At 36.6% G+C, this 18,280-nt stretch overlaps 1 protein-coding gene across 1 annotated transcript; it reads right to left on the reverse strand.

Moving 5' to 3' along the window:
• Positions 1-2,854: 2,854 nt before the first annotated feature.
• On the reverse strand, positions 2,855-6,975 carry LOC141623307 (systemin receptor SR160-like). The gene has a single exon (XM_074439399.1). The coding sequence runs from the start codon at positions 6,711-6,713 to the stop codon at positions 3,141-3,143; it is 3,573 nt and encodes a 1,190-aa protein (XP_074295500.1). The 5' UTR covers positions 6,714-6,975; the 3' UTR covers positions 2,855-3,140.
• Positions 6,976-18,280: the final 11,305 nt, after the last annotated feature.

Consider the following 18,280-nt stretch of genomic DNA (forward strand, 5'->3'; position numbering starts at 1 on the left):
GAGAACGACGGTAACATGATTCTTGATATTTGTGACGGCAAGAGCCGGATGAAAGGTGTTTGATTTCTTATTAGTCATGACAATGGTGACGTGAGGTCTGAGACGTGAGGTCGAGAGAAAAGGCTGCCAAGACTCATGCGAAATCGAGAAGGAGAGCGGAAGCGAAAGATCAATTAAACCTAATAAACACTGATACTTGCTAACAGGCTTCAAAGTATTCTTCCTTCCATTGTTGGTGCTGAACAAGCAGCCTTTATTAAAGGTAGAAGCATTTTTGAGAACATTATGCTTTCTCAAACTTTGGTCAAAGGTTACAATAGGGCTAATATTTCCCCTCGCTGCATGATCAAGGTGGACATTAGGAAGGCCTTTGATTCCCTTCAATGGTCTTTTATTGCTAATATGCTTTCTGGTTTGGGTTTCCCTCAGCAATTCATTGACTGGGTGCTTGGCTGCATTCAAACTCCTTGGTACTCTCTCAAAATCAATGGAGAGCTCTCTGGATTTTTTCAAGGGAAAAGTGGCATTAGGCAGGGTGATCCCCTTTCCCCTTACTTGTTTGTGCTTAGTATGGAAGTTTTGTCAAGATATCTCAAGACTCTTTGTGACCAACCCCTTGTCTCTTATCATCCTAAGTGCTCTAGGCTTAAACTTAATCATTTGGTCTTTGCTGATGACTTGATGATCTTTGTTAGGGGAGATGTCCCCTCTGTTGCACCTGTTAAGAATACTCTGAGTCTTTTTGCTGAGCTTTCTGGGCTTCATGCTAACATTGAGAAAACCAACATGTATTTTGGAGGGGTGCATCCTGATGTTAAGGAGGCTATGCTCGCAGCCACTGGTTTCTCTGATGGTCAGTTCCCTTTCAGATACTTAGGAGTTCCCTTGTCCACTTCTAGAATTTCAGTGGCAATGTTTGATTCCCTAATTCTCAAGATTAAGCATTCTATCCAACATTGGTCCTCTAACTTCCTTACCTATGCTGGTAAGGTGCAGTTAATCAATTCTATCATTTTTGGCATGGAAACGTTTTGGTGTTCTTGTACTCTTTTACCTCAGGAGATTCTGCAAAGAATCAATAAGCTTTGTAAGGACTTTTTTGGGGAATACTGCCTGATGGTAGAAGAATGGTGTTTAAGAAATGGAAGGATATATGTTTGCCATGGGATGCAGGAGGTTTCAATATTAAAGATCTCTCCACTTGGAATGCTGCTCTGCAGTGTAGATGGATTTATCTGCTGGCTCATACTACTGAGGGGAGTTGGGTTTCCTGGCATCAGTCTTATATTTTGCAGCATCAATCTATCTGGTTTATTCAATCCCAGGACAGATTTTCCTCTAGTCTTAAAGGAATCTTGGTTGTACGGGATAGGCTAGTTGCTCTAGCAGGTAGCATTACTACTGCCTCTTCCCTGATTAACAGCTGGTACTCTCATGGTAAATTCCATGTTACTGCAGCCTATAGCTATTTGAGAGGTGTTGTCTTAGCTGGTCCTTGGACTGCAGCTCTGTCTCATCCTCGTCTTGTTCCAAGTCACAAGATTATCTGTTCTTTGGCAGCTCAACAGAAATTGGCAACAGTGGACAATCTGCAGAGTAGAGGGTTTTATGTGGTTAATCGATGTTCTCTCTGTGAAATTGCCCTTGAGGATCATGCTCACTTGTTCTTTCATTGTTCATTCTCTAAGGATGTATGGCATCAGCTTCTACAGTGGATGGGTATGCACCGTGCTGGTTCTTGTTTACTGACTGAACTTGAACACGCAAAATTTGGGAGTACACACAATTGGAGGATGGCCTGGTATTGTACTTCATTGGCAAATTCTTTGTTTATCAAATCTGGAATGAGCGAAATACTCGTCTTTTTAGAGGAAGAAAAGCTACAGTTACTGAAATTGTTAGCAGGGTGAAATTTCTTGTTTCTACTCGACTTCTAATGTGGACTAGTCATAAGCAATACTCGATTCTAGCTGCTAGTTTATGATCTTGTTGTATAGTGGATAGTCTTTGAAAAAATCTCTTGTAATTTCTTTCATTTTTTGAATGAAATGATAAATTTTTTGCAAAAAAAAAAAAAAAAAAAAAAAAAAAAAAAAAAAAACACTGATACCATGTAGGAAAGTTGATCGATGTCATTTCCATTGATAATAATAAAGTATATATACACCTAAAACATCAAACTAATTGCCTAATTACAAGGGATATTCTATTGACTAAATATAATACAAAAGGTAATAAATAATATGAGAATAATGCACAAATCATGAGTGATTTGTTTCTATATTCTAACAGATTACTTCCTCCATTCTGTTATGATCTTCCTGCTTTTGATTTTCGGCTGTTCGATAATATGTTCTTATGTTTTAACACAAAATGTATAGCCAACACAGTTGTTTTCTCTTAAATACTGTAGGTAATAGGAAAATCACGATAAAATAGAGGGAGTAGCTTCCAGTTTCACGCTGTCTCTTTCTCGTTGCAATATAAACTCTGCCTTCACTTTAAAAGACAAAAAGAAGAGAGGTATGACAATACCTTCTAACCCTCGTCCCATTTAATATACGAACTAAAGGGCCTAAACACGGATGAAGCTCCTGTGAACCCAATATTACAATTGGAGCAATTTCATATTTACGAAATAATAATCTCCCTTTCCTTCTAGTTGGTCTTGTGTAAAATTGTTAATTTAGCTCAACAAAGTAGAATGGTATGACACCTCAAAGAGTTGGAATACACATAAAGAAAAGAAAAGAAAAACAAAACAAACAAAAAAAGGACAAGAAAACAAATCAAGTGCTCCTAAGAAAATGGGTAAAGAAAGCTGCTACAATTTGTCACTATCAGTCTGAGCCTCTGAGGTCACGGATCTAACTGCTTGGATTTCCATTTGCCAAACTAAATTCAACAATCAAAGACTAGAAAAAACTACTCCAAGTACTTTTACATTTATGTACAAACTACAATGTCACCTCAAATTTCAAGAAAAGGAGGAAAATAAAAAAGAGAAAATAAAGCTAGAGTAGGTTTAGCAAAACCACCTATGTATTAAAAAAAAAAAAAAAAAAAAAAAAAAAAAAAAAAGTACAATACTTTTTTGATGATACATACATATAATGTTACAACATACATTGAAAATTTGTTTACTTCAGATTTCCTTCTGGAACTTCTTTAATGCTCATATCTGCTAGAACATCAATGGTGCTGAAACCACTGTCGTCCGAAGTAATGATTGATCCCGAATCCATACCCGAACCCGCTTGGATTTCTTTGAACATCGCCATGACTTGGATTATGGTTGGTCGTTTCCATGGTCGATCATCCAAGCAAGCGACAGCCACTTTTAAATGTTGTAGAAGCTCCATCTCCAAATTCGGATCCTCCTTTATTAACTCTGGGTCGAAAACGTCAGTTATTTTTAACTTGGCGTGCATTTTGACCCATCCGACTAGATTATTATCCCCGAAATCAGCTGAGTCGATAGGTTGTCTACCGGTCAAGAGCTCTAGCAAGACCACGCCGTAACTGTATACGTCACCCTTAGTTGAACATCGGAAGCTTTGGTAGTATTCCGGTGGGACGTACCCAGGTGTTCCGGCTAATGTGCTCACACTCAAGTGAGTGTCCATTGCACTCATTAGCCTGGCCATCCCGAAATCAGAAACCCTGGCTTCTAGATTTTCATCTAGCAGAACATTGCTAGATTTCATATCCCTGTGAATGATATGTGGTATGCAGTTATGATGAAGGAATGCTAGCCCACGAGCAGCCCCAATGGCAATTTTCCTCCTTGAGGCCCAACCTAGTTTAAGTCCGACTTTTTTACGGTCATGTAAAACGTCTTCGAGGCTTCCATACTTCATGTACTCGTAGACAAGGAGACGCTCCTCCCCAACTTTGCAGTATCCTAGGAGAGGTACTAGGTTTCGATGTTTGATTTTCCCTATGGTTTCCATTTCGGCTGTGAACTCTCGATCCCCCTGGCCCACATGAATGAGCTTCTTGATTGCCACAACACTCCCATCCTTGAGTTGTGCTTTGTACACATCACCAAACCCGCCTTTCCCAATCATGCTGTTGTCATGAAATCCATTTGTTGCTTCAAGAAGATCAGCAAATGTTAGCTTCCTTAGAGGTTTGTCAAAAGTGGCGAGGTTGATGCTCAAAGCCTCGTGTTTGCTGGTATACTTCCAGGCAGTGTTTCCATTATTACCAGAATGTGAGTTACCATCAATGTAGATATTATCTTGCAAAGCTTCTTTCTTTTTCCTCCTTTTCTTCATCTCAATGCCAACAATGACAACCCCAAATATGCAGAAAAGTGAGAACAACAGTCCCATCGCAACACTTCCTACGAGAGACGCTTTCCTCCCATTCTTTTGGTGATGAGACGAGTTTGCCCCTGAGTTCTTATCACAAAGTTGAAGCGGATACCCACAGAGACCAGAGTTATTATAGAATCTAGACGGTGGGAAGGTCTCAAATTGTGAGGATTCAGGGATTAAACCCGAAAGATTGTTGTTGGACAAATCAATCTCAGTCAGCAAAGTAAGACTGGCTAAAGCTTGAGGGATTGAGCCAGAGAGACTATTGTAGGAGAGATCGAGAATACCGATATTTCTCATCCCTCCCATCTCATCAGGGATGACACCAGACAGATTGTTATGACCCAAATTCAAAATCATAAGGTAAGCCATTTTACCAAGCTCTTGAGGGATACTGCCCTGCAAATAATTATGAGATAAGTCGAGGAATATCATAGAGCCGTTGTGGTTGAAAGTTGGCTGAGTTTTACCCATGTATATCTGCTGAAATTGGCAATTTGCACTCGCTAATCTACCTAGGGCATCCTGTGTTATTCCCGCAAACTCAAGCAAATTACCGGTACCACGGCATTCCTTTCCACCAGCATTCCTCAAGTACACAAATTTCTTCCCAACAACAAGCCCGACAACCATACTCCCTGATTGGTCAGCTAAAGCAGGTGGAATAGTCCCATTCAACATATTACTATTGAGATCCAACCACAACAGGCTCTTGCAATTTCCCAACTCAGGCGGTATAGGCCCGTAAAATGAGTTGTTCGAAAGCTTAAGGATAGCTAGATTGTTCAAGCTACCAATCCAAGATGGTATAACCCCACTCAACTTGTTACTTGACAGGGAAATCCAGTTCAAGTTAGTACAGTTCTTCAAACCAGATGGTATTGTACCACTCAACTGATTATAGTCCAAAATTAGGTTTTCAAGTGCCCTATTGTACATAAGCTCAGACGGGATTTCGCCATCAAGCAAGTTCATCCACATAATTAGGTCCTTTAATTTAGGAAGGTTTCCCAAACTAGTTGGGATTCTTCCACTTAAAAAGTTGAAGCTAAGATCAAGGGACTGTAACTCAGAACAATTACCTAAATTTGGAGGGATTTGACCACTTAAATTGTTATTCTGAAGATACAATTCTTTCAAACCAGTTTTTTCACAAATCAAAGGTGGGATTTTACCTGAAATGTGATTGGAACTCAAATCCAAAGCTTCCAACTTACTAAACAAAGAAACAGAATCAGGTAAACTTCCTTCAAACTTGTTAAAAGCTAGGTTTAACTTGCTCAACTTTCCCATTTTCAAGAACACATCAATAGGCAAAACTCCAGTCAAATTGTTGTTAGAAACATCAAAAACTTCCATCAAAGTGCAAGATCCAAAGCTAGTTGGAATCTTACCAGAGAAATTATTGAGAGAAAGATCCAACCCCACCAAATTACTGCAAACATTTTCAGCAAAATTATCAGGAATTTCACCTTCAAATTTGTTGCTACCCAAGTAAAGATACTCCAAATTCGATACCGGAATCGAAGGAAAGCCTCCATCCAACCCATTATTTGACACATTTAAGAAACTTAAACTATCACAACCAAGTAATGCACTCTCAATATTTCCAACAAACTTGTTTGAAGACAGATCAAGATGCTTCAAATTAGTGCAAGATTTACCAAAGATTGGAAGTTTAGTGGAGAAATTATTAGAGGAAAGATCCAAATACTCTAAACTTGAACATTTATCAAGATTAAAACTTCCCACTAATTTATTCCCTTTCATACCCAAATGACTCAAATTATCACAACCATTAGATAACACCCAAGGAAGAATTTGTTCCCCACTTATCAAATTTCCTGAAACATCCAATGTTTTAAGGGACATCCCAAAATGGGTATTCCTTAAAAAGTTGGAAGAGTCCATAGAATTGAAGGACATGTTGAGAAATGATAGTGAAGAACATGAAGTTAAATGAGATAAACTCATGAAAGAACCACTAATTGTGTTGTGAGAAAGGTCAATTTTTGTGAGAAAAGTTGAGCAAAGGTTAAAGGGTTTGATAGTTCCTGAAATATTGGTAAAAGTGAGTGAAAGTGAAGTGAGGAATTCAATGGAAAGAAGATGAGTTGAAACTGAGGTAAAATCAGTTGAAAGATAGATTGTAGAAAGATCCAAAGCAGTAACTCTAAAATTACTGTTACTATTATTGCATAATACACCAGTAAATTGACATGGGTCAGAATTTTGTTGCCAATTTTGGAGGATATCTGGGTTAGGAAGAGTTGATTTGAAGCTCAATAACTTCTGGGTATCTCTTATTTTACCATTAGAAAGAGACTGAGCAGCAAACACAGGGGAAAACAGAGAGAAAATGAGCAAAAAATTGGTGCAAATTAAGTTCATTTTTTGTGGGTAGTGGTTTAATTGATAGATTAAGGAGATTATGAGGTGGGTTTAGAAGATTAGGGTTTGAAAGTGTGCCATTAGAGAGAAAGATGAGAGCTTGAAGAAGGAGAAAGGGATAGAGAGAGAAAGAAGGGGGTGAAAAGATGAATTAAGGAAGGAAGAGAAAGAGGTGATATTGGAGATTGAAGATGGGAACTTGGGAAGGAGTGGAGCAAACAGCTGGTGCTCACATGCCATGTGACTTCAGTGTCTCTCTCTAACAATAAGTTTATTTTTCATTTTTTTTTTTTTTTATTCTTGGTGTTGTCTCTCTTTACTGTTAAAAAATCATTAATTAGTTTGTACTCCATGATGTCCTTCCCTCTCTTTCCTTACCATAGTATTCATTTTTCACTTTTATTTACTTTCTAAGTTTGACCAAGTTTATGCAAAACAAATAATGATCATATCTAATACGGCGTATTACGGTTTTTCTAATGGGTATAATAATTTCTTATCAATTTCTAATATGTGCCAAACCAATAAAGATTCACTATATTTTTTTTGTTAGTTATGGTAAATATTACTCTATATAGTTTTTTTTTTTTTTTTTTTTTTGTCAAAAGAAGCGCGCACTTAGTCGCATTACAATAGAGGGGAGGGGGAATCGAACCAGGGACTTACTGTCCACAATACCTCCGTCTTAACCACTAGACTAAGACATCTTCGGTTGCCAAAAAAAAAAAAACTGGTATGAATTTCGTGCATGCATGCACGATATATATAGATAATTTACTTTATAATAATGTATTATTTATAAATTTTAAATTGACACATAATTAATTTTTTATATTTTAATATGAGAATAAAAAATGAAATGAAAAACTAATTAAAAGAATTGAGTAGAGTTATGAAATATGTATTTTAATGAAACTTTTTTTACCACATACTCTGTAACTAATAATTCCAATTTATAAATTTTCTCAAATAGTTTTAATGAAATTTGTTTTCACGAAATTAATAATATCGGTTCATAATTTTTTTATACAAATTAAGTACATGTTATGTTTTTTTTATAGGAAACTAGTAATATCAATTTTTAGGTTTTTCATATACAAATTTTTAGATTTATATAACAGTTTTGTTTTATTATAATTAAATGAATATATAATTTAGTTCAAAAAATATTATAGTGAATAAAATATTATATGGTAATAAAAAGATAAATTATTTAATAAAAAGAAAGCCTTGTTTCCTTATATAAGGAGATTACTTTTGGAGGAAAAATGTTCGAGAATTTTATTCTCTAGGTGATAATTTATTCTTAAGTATCTTTCTCATTTTAATTTCTCATCGTGTGCCTCTAGGGCAAATGTTAGAAAAAAACCACTAATTTTAAAGTTTTTACAAAAAAAATATTTCATTTGCATTATGTTATATAAATAAGGTAAATTTTCCAAACATAATATTTATACATTTGTCAAAATTTTCCAAACATATTTTATCAGACGTATGACAATGGAATGAATCACAAATTTTCATTTGTGACGGACAATATACATGTCAAATTAAACTCACATGGGTAGATAAAGACAAGTCATTTGTAACTCCCTAAACACTCTAATTTTTCCTGTATCTATCCATGTGAGTGATACTTGACTCGTCATAAACTTGTGACCGATATATTTGTCACAAGTGAGACTTACTGCGAACGCGTAGAATATAATATTAATTGGTGTTAATTATTAACATAAAATAACTATGGCCATAATTAATATCATAAGAATTTGTTTTACACCGTATAACAACCGTATTTGTGTGTTAGACATTAAGTTCATTCATTGTGATAATACTAAATCCATAATATATCTTTAATATTAAAGGAATTTCTCGAGTTTCAAATAATTGTTGTCAAACAATAATGTTGATGGTTATCCCTATGATGTAGACCTATCAAACCGGTCGGGTATCGGTCGGGTCAGATGCGGGTCACAGGTCGGGTTAGGGTTAGGATACGGGTGATGAAATAATTTTTAACGCCTTTTTTTAACGATTTTTATATTTAAAAAAATTATTTACAAAATTTAAAACACATTTAGAATTTAATATTTAATCATATTCAATGTTTACATTCACTATATTTTAATCATATTCAATGTTTATATTCATTTTAGGTAATAAAAAAATAATTTTTTATTTATTTTTTCAAATATAATATATAAATATTAATATTTTAATAAAATTCTTGATTTATCTTTTAACTAATGGGTCGACCCGTCCGGGTCGGCCGTCGGGTCTCAATCCTAAAATAACGGGATATTTCGGGTTTGAGTCAAATGGGTCGTCAGGTCAAAATGTTTGGGTCTTGACTCTGAAATAACAGATCGGGTTGGGTTTTTGGATCGGATCAGAATTTGAGAGGTCTACTATGGTGTGTTTATTAATTTTTTCATAGTAGCAAAAGTCTTTTGTGTGTCAAAATACACGTATGAGAATTTGTAACACCCTAGACTATCAAAAGGTAATAATTTTGCAAATTAACTCTTAGTTCAACTGCATTCAGTTCAGTTCAAATCAGCACCATTTTGTTCAGTTCAACTCTTATAAGCCAAAAAAAACAGGACCCGTTATATAATTTTGCTCCTTGGCTTTTAAATTGGTTTTCGCACGTACTCCCCAGGAGAAAATCATGAATTATAATAATTTATCTATTTTTGAGTAAATTACCTACAGAGAAAAAGAAAATGTAAACTAGAACTGAGATGCATGCAATAATAATCTGGGTTAGGTAGTAATTTGTGGAATTCCGTTGTGTTGTTGATAAAGAAAAGGGTCATAGTGTGTTCGTGTGAATGACAATGGATCCATTCTTATGAGACACTCATGTCACCATCCTTGTCTCCTCTTTGCATTTCCACTTGCGCCTTTCATTTTTTTTTTTAAAACAAAAAAACTTTCCTTCGTCATCATAGTTTCCTTTACATGATTTTTTTGTGATTCATAGTGTCAACTTAGGGCTCGTAGTCTTGTCCAAATACTAATAGTAGTACCCTTTAATTTTGTTTTTGAGAAAATATAGTTAAACGTATTTACTAGCGAGTAATACGAGTATTTTGAGTAATATACTGTTCAATAGGTAATTATAGAAAGTTTTATAGAATACGCGCGTATAACTGAAATTGAGATACATTGTAGAAGCTTATAAAAAAAATTGCTACTTTTTTTTTTATTAGGTAAGAAAACTAGGTTGATCCTCTAGGGTATGACCAACCTATCTCATCTTTTCAAATGAGGGAGGTAAGTTGAAGCCACCGGCTATCAAACCACCTTGAAAGAGTTGGACATGAATGTCCAATAGAAGCCATGAAGTCAAAGAACTTGTTGGCATTTAAAGAATGTTTAATTATCACTTCATCGAAAAAATGAACGTCTAATTTTACATCCTTGATAATACTAGAAATTTCCCAAGGAATTTGCCAAGTACCTCGAGTTGAGTTAATAACACATAAATTATCACCCTCTACAATTAACTTTGAGATTCCTAAGTATTTAGCTGCTAGAATACCTTCTTTTAAAGCGAGAGCTTCCGCAACAAGGATACTATTGGATCCGCACTTTTTTGCTCCCAACAAAACAACTTTACCATTGTGATCTTTTATAGAATATCCTAAAGCAGCTTTATTAAAAAAAAAAATAGCTACTTAAAGTGACTAACTAACCCCCTAAATTATCACTCCCTCACAAAAAACAATAGTTGATGGTTGTGGGTATAAAAATAAAAAAGGTAATATCGCTACTTCAAGTGGTACTTCAAGTAGCGATTTACCTTTTTTATAAAAATAAAGGTGATGTCGTATAATTATTGGCAGGAAATAGTTTGAAAAGAGCCTTAAAATGTGAAATAGTTTGATTTAGATCCCACTTTGACAAATAAAAATTTCTCCTACTCACAATTACGGGATACTAATTTTTCTCTTCAATATCTCTCAAAGTGTATGTAATTAAATATTATGATATGTATCACGAATTTAGTGGTATAAGTTTTATAATTTTAAACATGTAAATATTAAAGTTAAACGCTTATCTCGAAAAACCAAAATGTAATTCTCCGTGTATAAAAAAACAAAGGAAATATTATTTAGTAAGACGCGTATATAGAAGTACAATTACGTTAAAGAAAGTGATAATTTAAGATAATCGTGTTTTTCTTTATAAACATGAGTACATGACTATTACACAAGTAGTTATTGCGTGTGATTGTCGTATGATGTTACGAGCAAAAAAGAATCGTGTTATAATAAAAAATGATCATTTTAAAAGCACAAAATCTCATTATAGACGGCAACAATCCGTCTATAACTAAAGACGGACTAAGTAACATACCACATTACGCATATGACAAACAACAACTTGCGTGGTGGGGCCCAAAAATGTCAAGGGTATTTGACCTGTCTCTTGCAATAGACGGATATATTCGTCTATAGCAAGACTTGCTGTTTTAAAAGTGCATAAATTCTTATTTAAGAAGGGTATATTCGTCTTAAGCTTAAGAAGAGTCAAATAATATGAATAATACAAAAGCAGAATAGATAGGGGAAAACAACGAATTTGTCTTATATGCATAATAAATAGTACTCCGTATTATATTTGACCTGTTTTAAGGTTAAAAATAGAGCCGTTCAAATGCGGACTTGGGCCAGACATGGGTCGGGCTGTGAAGGAAAAAGCTACCCTTTAAGACCTTAGTAGGCGGGCCGGGCCTTAATTATGGCCAATTATCCTTGCCCTTGCCCGCCCTTTAGTCAAAAGTCGGGCGGCCCATGGGCTAATGGTCGTAACACGAAACTTCAATTTAGATGTTCTACTAATTAAAATATATAGGTAAAATATATAGGGTACCCAATATATAAATATTTTTGTTATATTTTAACCTTTATAATTTACATATTATTTTAGTGTTCCACATTCATATAAAATTGATACAATTTTCTTTGAAAATGTCTTTTTTAAAGAGTAAAATTAAAGGATTTAAATAGTAAACGAGCCTAATGAGCCGGTCCACGAGATTTTCTTGTCGTCCATACCCGCCCATTTAACTTGGCGGGCTGGGCTTGGCCCACCCTCTTAATTTTTCGGGTAAAAAATACTTGTCCAAGCCCACGTAATAAGCGGGCTGGACGGGCGGGCCTAAAGGGCGGGATGACCCATGAATAACTTTAGTTAAAACAGATACATTCGTCTTAATTAAGAGAGACTAACGATTAAAAGTGATCATTTTCTAATAATTTATACTTTCTCCCATTCAACTCCACTCTACCAATTTCATTTTTGTATACTATTCACAAGTGAGTATTCAATTTCAATTTTTTTCTCGATACGTAAGTGAAAATATATTCATATGAGATCGTGTTTGATTCGTCTTTATAAATACATTAAAAATATCTAACTTTTATAATTTTTGCAAATACGTAGCCAACGATATTTAGCATGTAAAACACACGTTGCTAAATGTGAAAAAGGAAAGTGATAGAGTGAAGTTGAATGGAGGAAGTAGAGATTATTTTTCAACTTAAAATGATCCATTAATTTTGAAGTAATTGTACCCTACCTACGACGGTCAAATTTGCGTTACACAAGCCTCGGAGTACTCGAGTAGTGTTCCCGTTGAGGTATTCAACGTTCCCTAAAGTAATACACTCCGTAGCACAAAAAGATGAATGAGGTTGGCAAATGGCAACGTACAAGTATCCCCAATAAGCAGTAGTTAGCACACTAATTTAAGAACTTTTGTATTATTATTTGTTTAGTTTTCTATACCCAAGAATTAGTTTGTCTCACTATTAAGTTTCCGCGTGCGTAAGGTTAGGAGAGTTGAATACTTGAATGCATGGATCCATCATTGTCTATTACACTATTACTTACTACTACTCGTATCAATTATGGGTAGACGAGATTCCAACTCCCAATTCTTTAATCAAAGCTGTAATTAAATAATATAAATTTATTAATTAACATTGTTTAATTAAGATATTAAGATATAAAAACTTGTAAGGATGTGCGTAGACTTAAGACTTTAGGTTCCAACCTAATAAAAAGTTATTATAGTATTAAGTTACTAAGCTATATAGTATATACCAATATTTTTCATTGAAAGAAGAATATAAAAGCATCTTATATTAGTCCTATACAAGTTGATGATTCTACCAAAATTTATTGATGATGGAGTAGTGAGGCCGTGAGGGCTTAATTATGTAAAAAATTTGCTCACTTACACACAAACCCCCCCAGTCCCCCACACACATATATATGGCGTTTTTTACTTCTTATATTTTTTTTCACACCTTTTTTTTTTTTCTTTTCCTCTCCCCTAATCTATTAGCTTCATCCCCTCCCCATCACGATTCTCCCTAGTCGTCCCTATACTACCACCGCCATTTCCCCCCACCAAATGATTATTCGCATAAATCCTTAATTATTCTATGAAAAACAAATTAAGATAAATTTATTATCTCTTTGACATGAGAATTGAGATCCCATGAATTTCTTATTTTGTTTAGAATTGAGATCCCATGAATTTCTTACTTTGTTTCTATCGCCCCTGGTGGGAGATTGTTATAATTAGGGGCTTGTTGGCTAAGTCTTTTGTCCTTTCCAATTGTCCCACATTGGTAGAAATGTAATACCCGCTTTTATTGCGAATAGGGACACTCGACCGAGTAGGTGAGTGACTCAGTCAAGTCGAGGATAGCAGGCACGAGAACCAGTGTATTTATTGGCTGAGGGATCATTTCATTGTTCCCTTTTTCAGATCTTGGGTTCCTAAAAAACCCTAAAAGCCTCCCCAAATATCTATCTATTTAATCTCTCTATAATCTTTACCTCCATGAAGGCCAATTGGAGATTTGGCAAGAGTTGACTTCTACTAGCAAGGGATTCTCCCTTATGTTGGTTTTAATCTTTATAAGTAAGTTCTCTAATTCTCTTAAGAGGATTTCTATGAATTCTTGATAAATTAGCAAGTCAATGATTGAAACTAATTGAATTGATAATAAAACATACAATTACACATGTAGGTGATGAACGATTTGCGATTTACCGATTGCGTGGCTTGGCTATACTTGTGGTGGAATTTGAGTATTATCTCTTGAGATTCATGGTTATTGTTTATGGTTGTTGTTGGTAAGATGATGATTATAGCATTTGGACTTGAGTCTGGGAACCGGTACGAATAACCGGGGTTTCGGGAGTACCATCGTACGCGGAGGGCCACCCGGAATCTCATCTTGTGGGCCCGTCACAATAGGGATGTGCACATTTACGATCCGTTGAGTGTTAGTGGTCGAGCACGTTCACCATGCGAGTTGAGTACAATTTGTTGTCGTCTGATTTGTAGCACGCATGTTGTGTCCATTTGTTTGGTGATTGTTGGTCTTGGATTATTGGATGAGCCAGAGTTCGGTGGTTATCTGGTGTATGGTTGTTGGAGGATTCACTATGCCTTATATGATTTTATTTATACATATGTTAATTGGGCTTGTTTTCCTTTGTCAAATCCTTTTCAACAATCTACCGTGATCCATATGATATTTCCGATCATATAGTGAGTAGGGATGTGACAGGTAGACTATGAATGTGACGTCGACTTGGGGACCGTGTACGGGATTGGTTGCGACATGATGACGCGTTGGTTAACGAGTTAGATACATGTGCTAGATTAGGATAGTCCCACTGTAATACCCTGCCTTTGTGGGACCCGTACTCAGACCTTGGGACACGGAAGAGGACCTTTAGACCGATAAGAGATAAATCGGGAGGGAAGGATAGCCTTACACTAGACCTAGACTAGACTAAGTAGAGTTACAGCGGATCGAGTGGGTCCACTCGGTCGAGTGAAGAGTATACTCGACCGAGTGAGTCCACTCGACCGAGTGAGTCCACTCGACCGAGTAGAGTACTACTCGGCCGAGTGATTCCACTCGACCGAGTGGACTGTGGACTCGGCACTCGGTCGAGTGACGCTGTTTTCAGAACACGGGATTAAACCCTTTTCTTCCCTAACCCTAAAATCATTTCCACCTTCCTCCTTATCTCTCCAAACTCTCTCCCTTCTCTCTAAACCCTCACAAACACCTACTACTTGGGATTCAAGCTTGGATTAGAAGATTTATCACCTTCCTCCTCATCTCCATCATCTAGTAGGTAAAGATCTACCCCTTTTCTAGTCTTTTAAACCCTAACTTTTGGGGGAATTCGTTATGGGTAATTAATTAGTAATTAGTATGTTTAATAGGGGTAATTAAGGGGTATAAACAAGGGGCTTTGTAGTGCATATTAGTATAGGATGTATTGTGATAGTTATCATGTGATTTGTATAGGATAAGACGGTTCTTTGAGACGGTTTCGGTTCGGATTCTAGTAGCTTTAGGAGATTGTTAAAAGGTAGGTAAATCCTACTCGGTTTCAATAATGTGATGTTGTTTATATTGGTGTTGTAGTTAGTCTTACATAATTAGGTCATTTGCATTATAACATGTTTAGTGGTAATCATATCATTAAGAGAATGATTATGATATGTTGGGTGTGGTTCATGTATTGGTCATTATCATGTATGGTGGAGGATTTGTTGTTGTTGTTGTTGTTGTTGTTGTTGTTGTTGTTGTTGTTGTTGTTGTTGTTGTTGTTGTTGTTGTTGTTGTTGTTGTTGTTGTTGTTGTTGTTGTTGTTGTTGTTGTTGTTGTTGTTGTTGTTGTTGTTGTTGTTGTTGTTGTTGTTGTTGTTGTTGTTGTTGTTGTTGTTGTTGTTGTTGTTGTTGTTGTTGTTGTTGTTGTTGTTGTTGTTGTTGTTGTTGTTGTTGTTGTTGTTGTTGTTGTTGTTGTTGTTGTTGTTGTTGTTGTTGTTGTTGTTGTTGTTGTTGTTGTTGTTGTTGTTGTTGTTGTTGTTGTTGTTGTTGTTGTTGTTGTTGTTGTTGTTGTTGTTGTTGTTGTTGTTGTTGTTGTTGTTGTTGTTGTTGTTGTTGTTGTTGTTGTTGTTGTTGTTGTTGTTGTTGTTGTTGTTGTTGTTGTTGTTGTTGTTGTTGTTGTTGTTGTTGTTGTTGTTGTTGTTGTTGTTGTTGTTGTTGTTGTTGTTGTTGTTGTTGTTGTTGTTGTTGTTGTTGTTGTTGTTGTTGTTGTTGTTGTTGTTGTTGTTGTTGTTGTTGTTGTTGTTGTTGTTGTTGTTGTTGTTGTTGTTGTTCTTCTTCTTGTTTTGGAGACGTAAGACGGTTGGGAGACCGTCTTATGCTTAAGTCGCCTCTTGGAGCTTCCCACTCCAAGAGTGATGTGCACATTAATGGCTTGAGTTACGGAGGGACTCGTGTGGTTGAGACACGACGTCTGGCAGGGGATCCGGTTGGCTTCCGGACCCGGTACGTATGGGCATGTCCCGATACCTGTTTGTGGTTATCGGTATGTCTGGGCGTGTCCCAGTACCAGTGTGGTTTTCGGTATGCCTGAGCGTGTCCCGATACCGTGGTGGTAGTAATTTGATGTTATGTCATTCATACTAGTAGTCATGTTGCATGTTCACACACTTGAGTCGTGTCATACTTTATTTGTTTATTAAAACTAACGTTTGTTGTGTCTGTGTAATTGTCACCTATCTCTTTTGGGGTGACCTGTGTCGATCCATATTTTATCCTTTGGTCATATGGGGAGGAGGTTAAAGACAGGTTGTTTGGATAGCACACGGGAGATGGGACGAACTTGACGAGTCACGAGACGAGTATAGTTGGCTAGATAAGTATAGTGGTCATGAGTTGTATTTATTCATTAGTTAATGATTTGTAATCACTAAACTCGCCATTTATAATAAATATTTCTTTATTGTATCTCCGATTGACCGCCTCGGGAAACCGAGAAGGTAACATCTCCCAACTACCTTGGCCGGGTAAGAAGGGGGTGTTACAAAGTGGTATCAGAGCGACGATTTTGGAACGTAAACCAATGAACCAAAATTAACCTAGGTGTGTATAATAAAATGAACCTGACATGAGTACAGTAGAAGATCGGTTTTGGATGAGTGGGCGCCCTCATATCAAAACTAGTGCAGTAGTGCCTATTATCTCGGTTGGTCACTACGTGGGTGGTTAAGAGTATGGGTGAACGTTATGTGGAAAGTTGTATAGTGGCATGATTGCATGAATATGTGATTTATATTACGCTCTTTTATGATATAGTACTTGCCATTATGCATGAAGGTGTATGAAAGTTGAATGCTAGGTTGTTAGGAGTAGTATGCTTAGAAATAGTTGGTATATGTTGGTATGCGAATGATGGCATTGCTCTTTAAATTTTACACCGTGTGTTAAATGAATGCATGTTAGTGTATTTGTTGTATATGATTGATGAATTATGTAGGTAGAGTAGTTATTGGTACTACAATAACGTACCAAAGACGGTAAAATAGGTTGACGTATGAGCTAACTCGGGTGAATCACCGAGAGCCGCCGGACTCCCGAACCTTCTCTTTGTGTTGCAGGGATTTCATCGTTCTAATTCAACTCGGAATTTCAAACCATCGGCAATCACTCTACCGAGTACGAGTTCGCACCCGACCGAGTAACCTCTCACTCGACCGAGTGGGCCCTGACACTCGACCGAGTGGACCATTTTCAAGAAGATGGATGTAATACTACGGTTTTCTGTACTGTTGGGTACTCTATCGAGTAAGGCTTACTCTGTCGAGTAAGTGAGTTTTCGTTACGAAACAGTGTACTGTCTGATGGGTACTCGATCGAGTAGGGGTCACTCGATCGAGTAGGAGGCACTCGATCGAGTAAGTGACTTACTCGATCGAGTAAGACGGTTTTTCGGGTTGTTTTTGACGTGTTTTGTTAACAATGCGAGAAAGATATATAAACACCTTATGTCAGTTCTTTTCACTTTTTACCCTACTTTAACTTTCACAAAGATTAAAACAAGTTACGTTGCTTCTCTCTTTCGTATTGCTACCAAATCCGAAGGCTCGTGTCGTCGGATTTCTATGTTCTTTACGCCGTTGTGACCGTCGCATTGTGGGTAAGATTCTAGTATGATTTTTATGTTGTTTTATTGATTTTGGTTGAAACCCTAATTGGTTATTTTGGGGGTTTTGGGAGTATTTTGATTGGTAGATGGTAATTGTATGATTGTGTGATTGATAGGAGGTGATTTCGTAGAGGAACGTTTCTGATTAGCTGATTGTGACGATCTTGGTGATTGCTTTTCCAGGTAGGGTTTCCCTACTCAGTTATTAGTTACATTGTATTTGATGGGTGATTGTTGATGGTTGTTTAATGTTGTTGATCTATATCATATTGGAATTGGTAATTGGTAATTGTTGATGTATAGTTGGTTGGTTGTGTTTGTCTGTGGTTCATGAGGTGCACCCTCGGCTGAGTGGAGTCACTTGCGGAAGTGGCTTCACGCCCTTGATTTGTCCCTTGTGGAACCCGCCATAAGAGGGGATGTGCACATCATGGAACATGGGTTTGCTCTCGGTAATGATGAGCGGGGCTTAGGTGGGAACGGCTGCGGTCCCCCACCGGCAGTGAGGATTACTGGTTGCGG

Source organism: Silene latifolia, chromosome X (assembly GCF_048544455.1).
Source record: "Silene latifolia isolate original U9 population chromosome X, ASM4854445v1, whole genome shotgun sequence".
NCBI lineage: Eukaryota > Viridiplantae > Streptophyta > Magnoliopsida > Caryophyllales > Caryophyllaceae > Silene > Silene latifolia.

Bases quoted from the DNA above. Each gene is read 5' to 3' on its own strand.
- LOC141623307 (XM_074439399.1), bottom strand. From the start codon at position 6,713: ATGAACTTAATTTGCACCAATTTTTTGCTCATTTTCTCTCTGTTTTCC.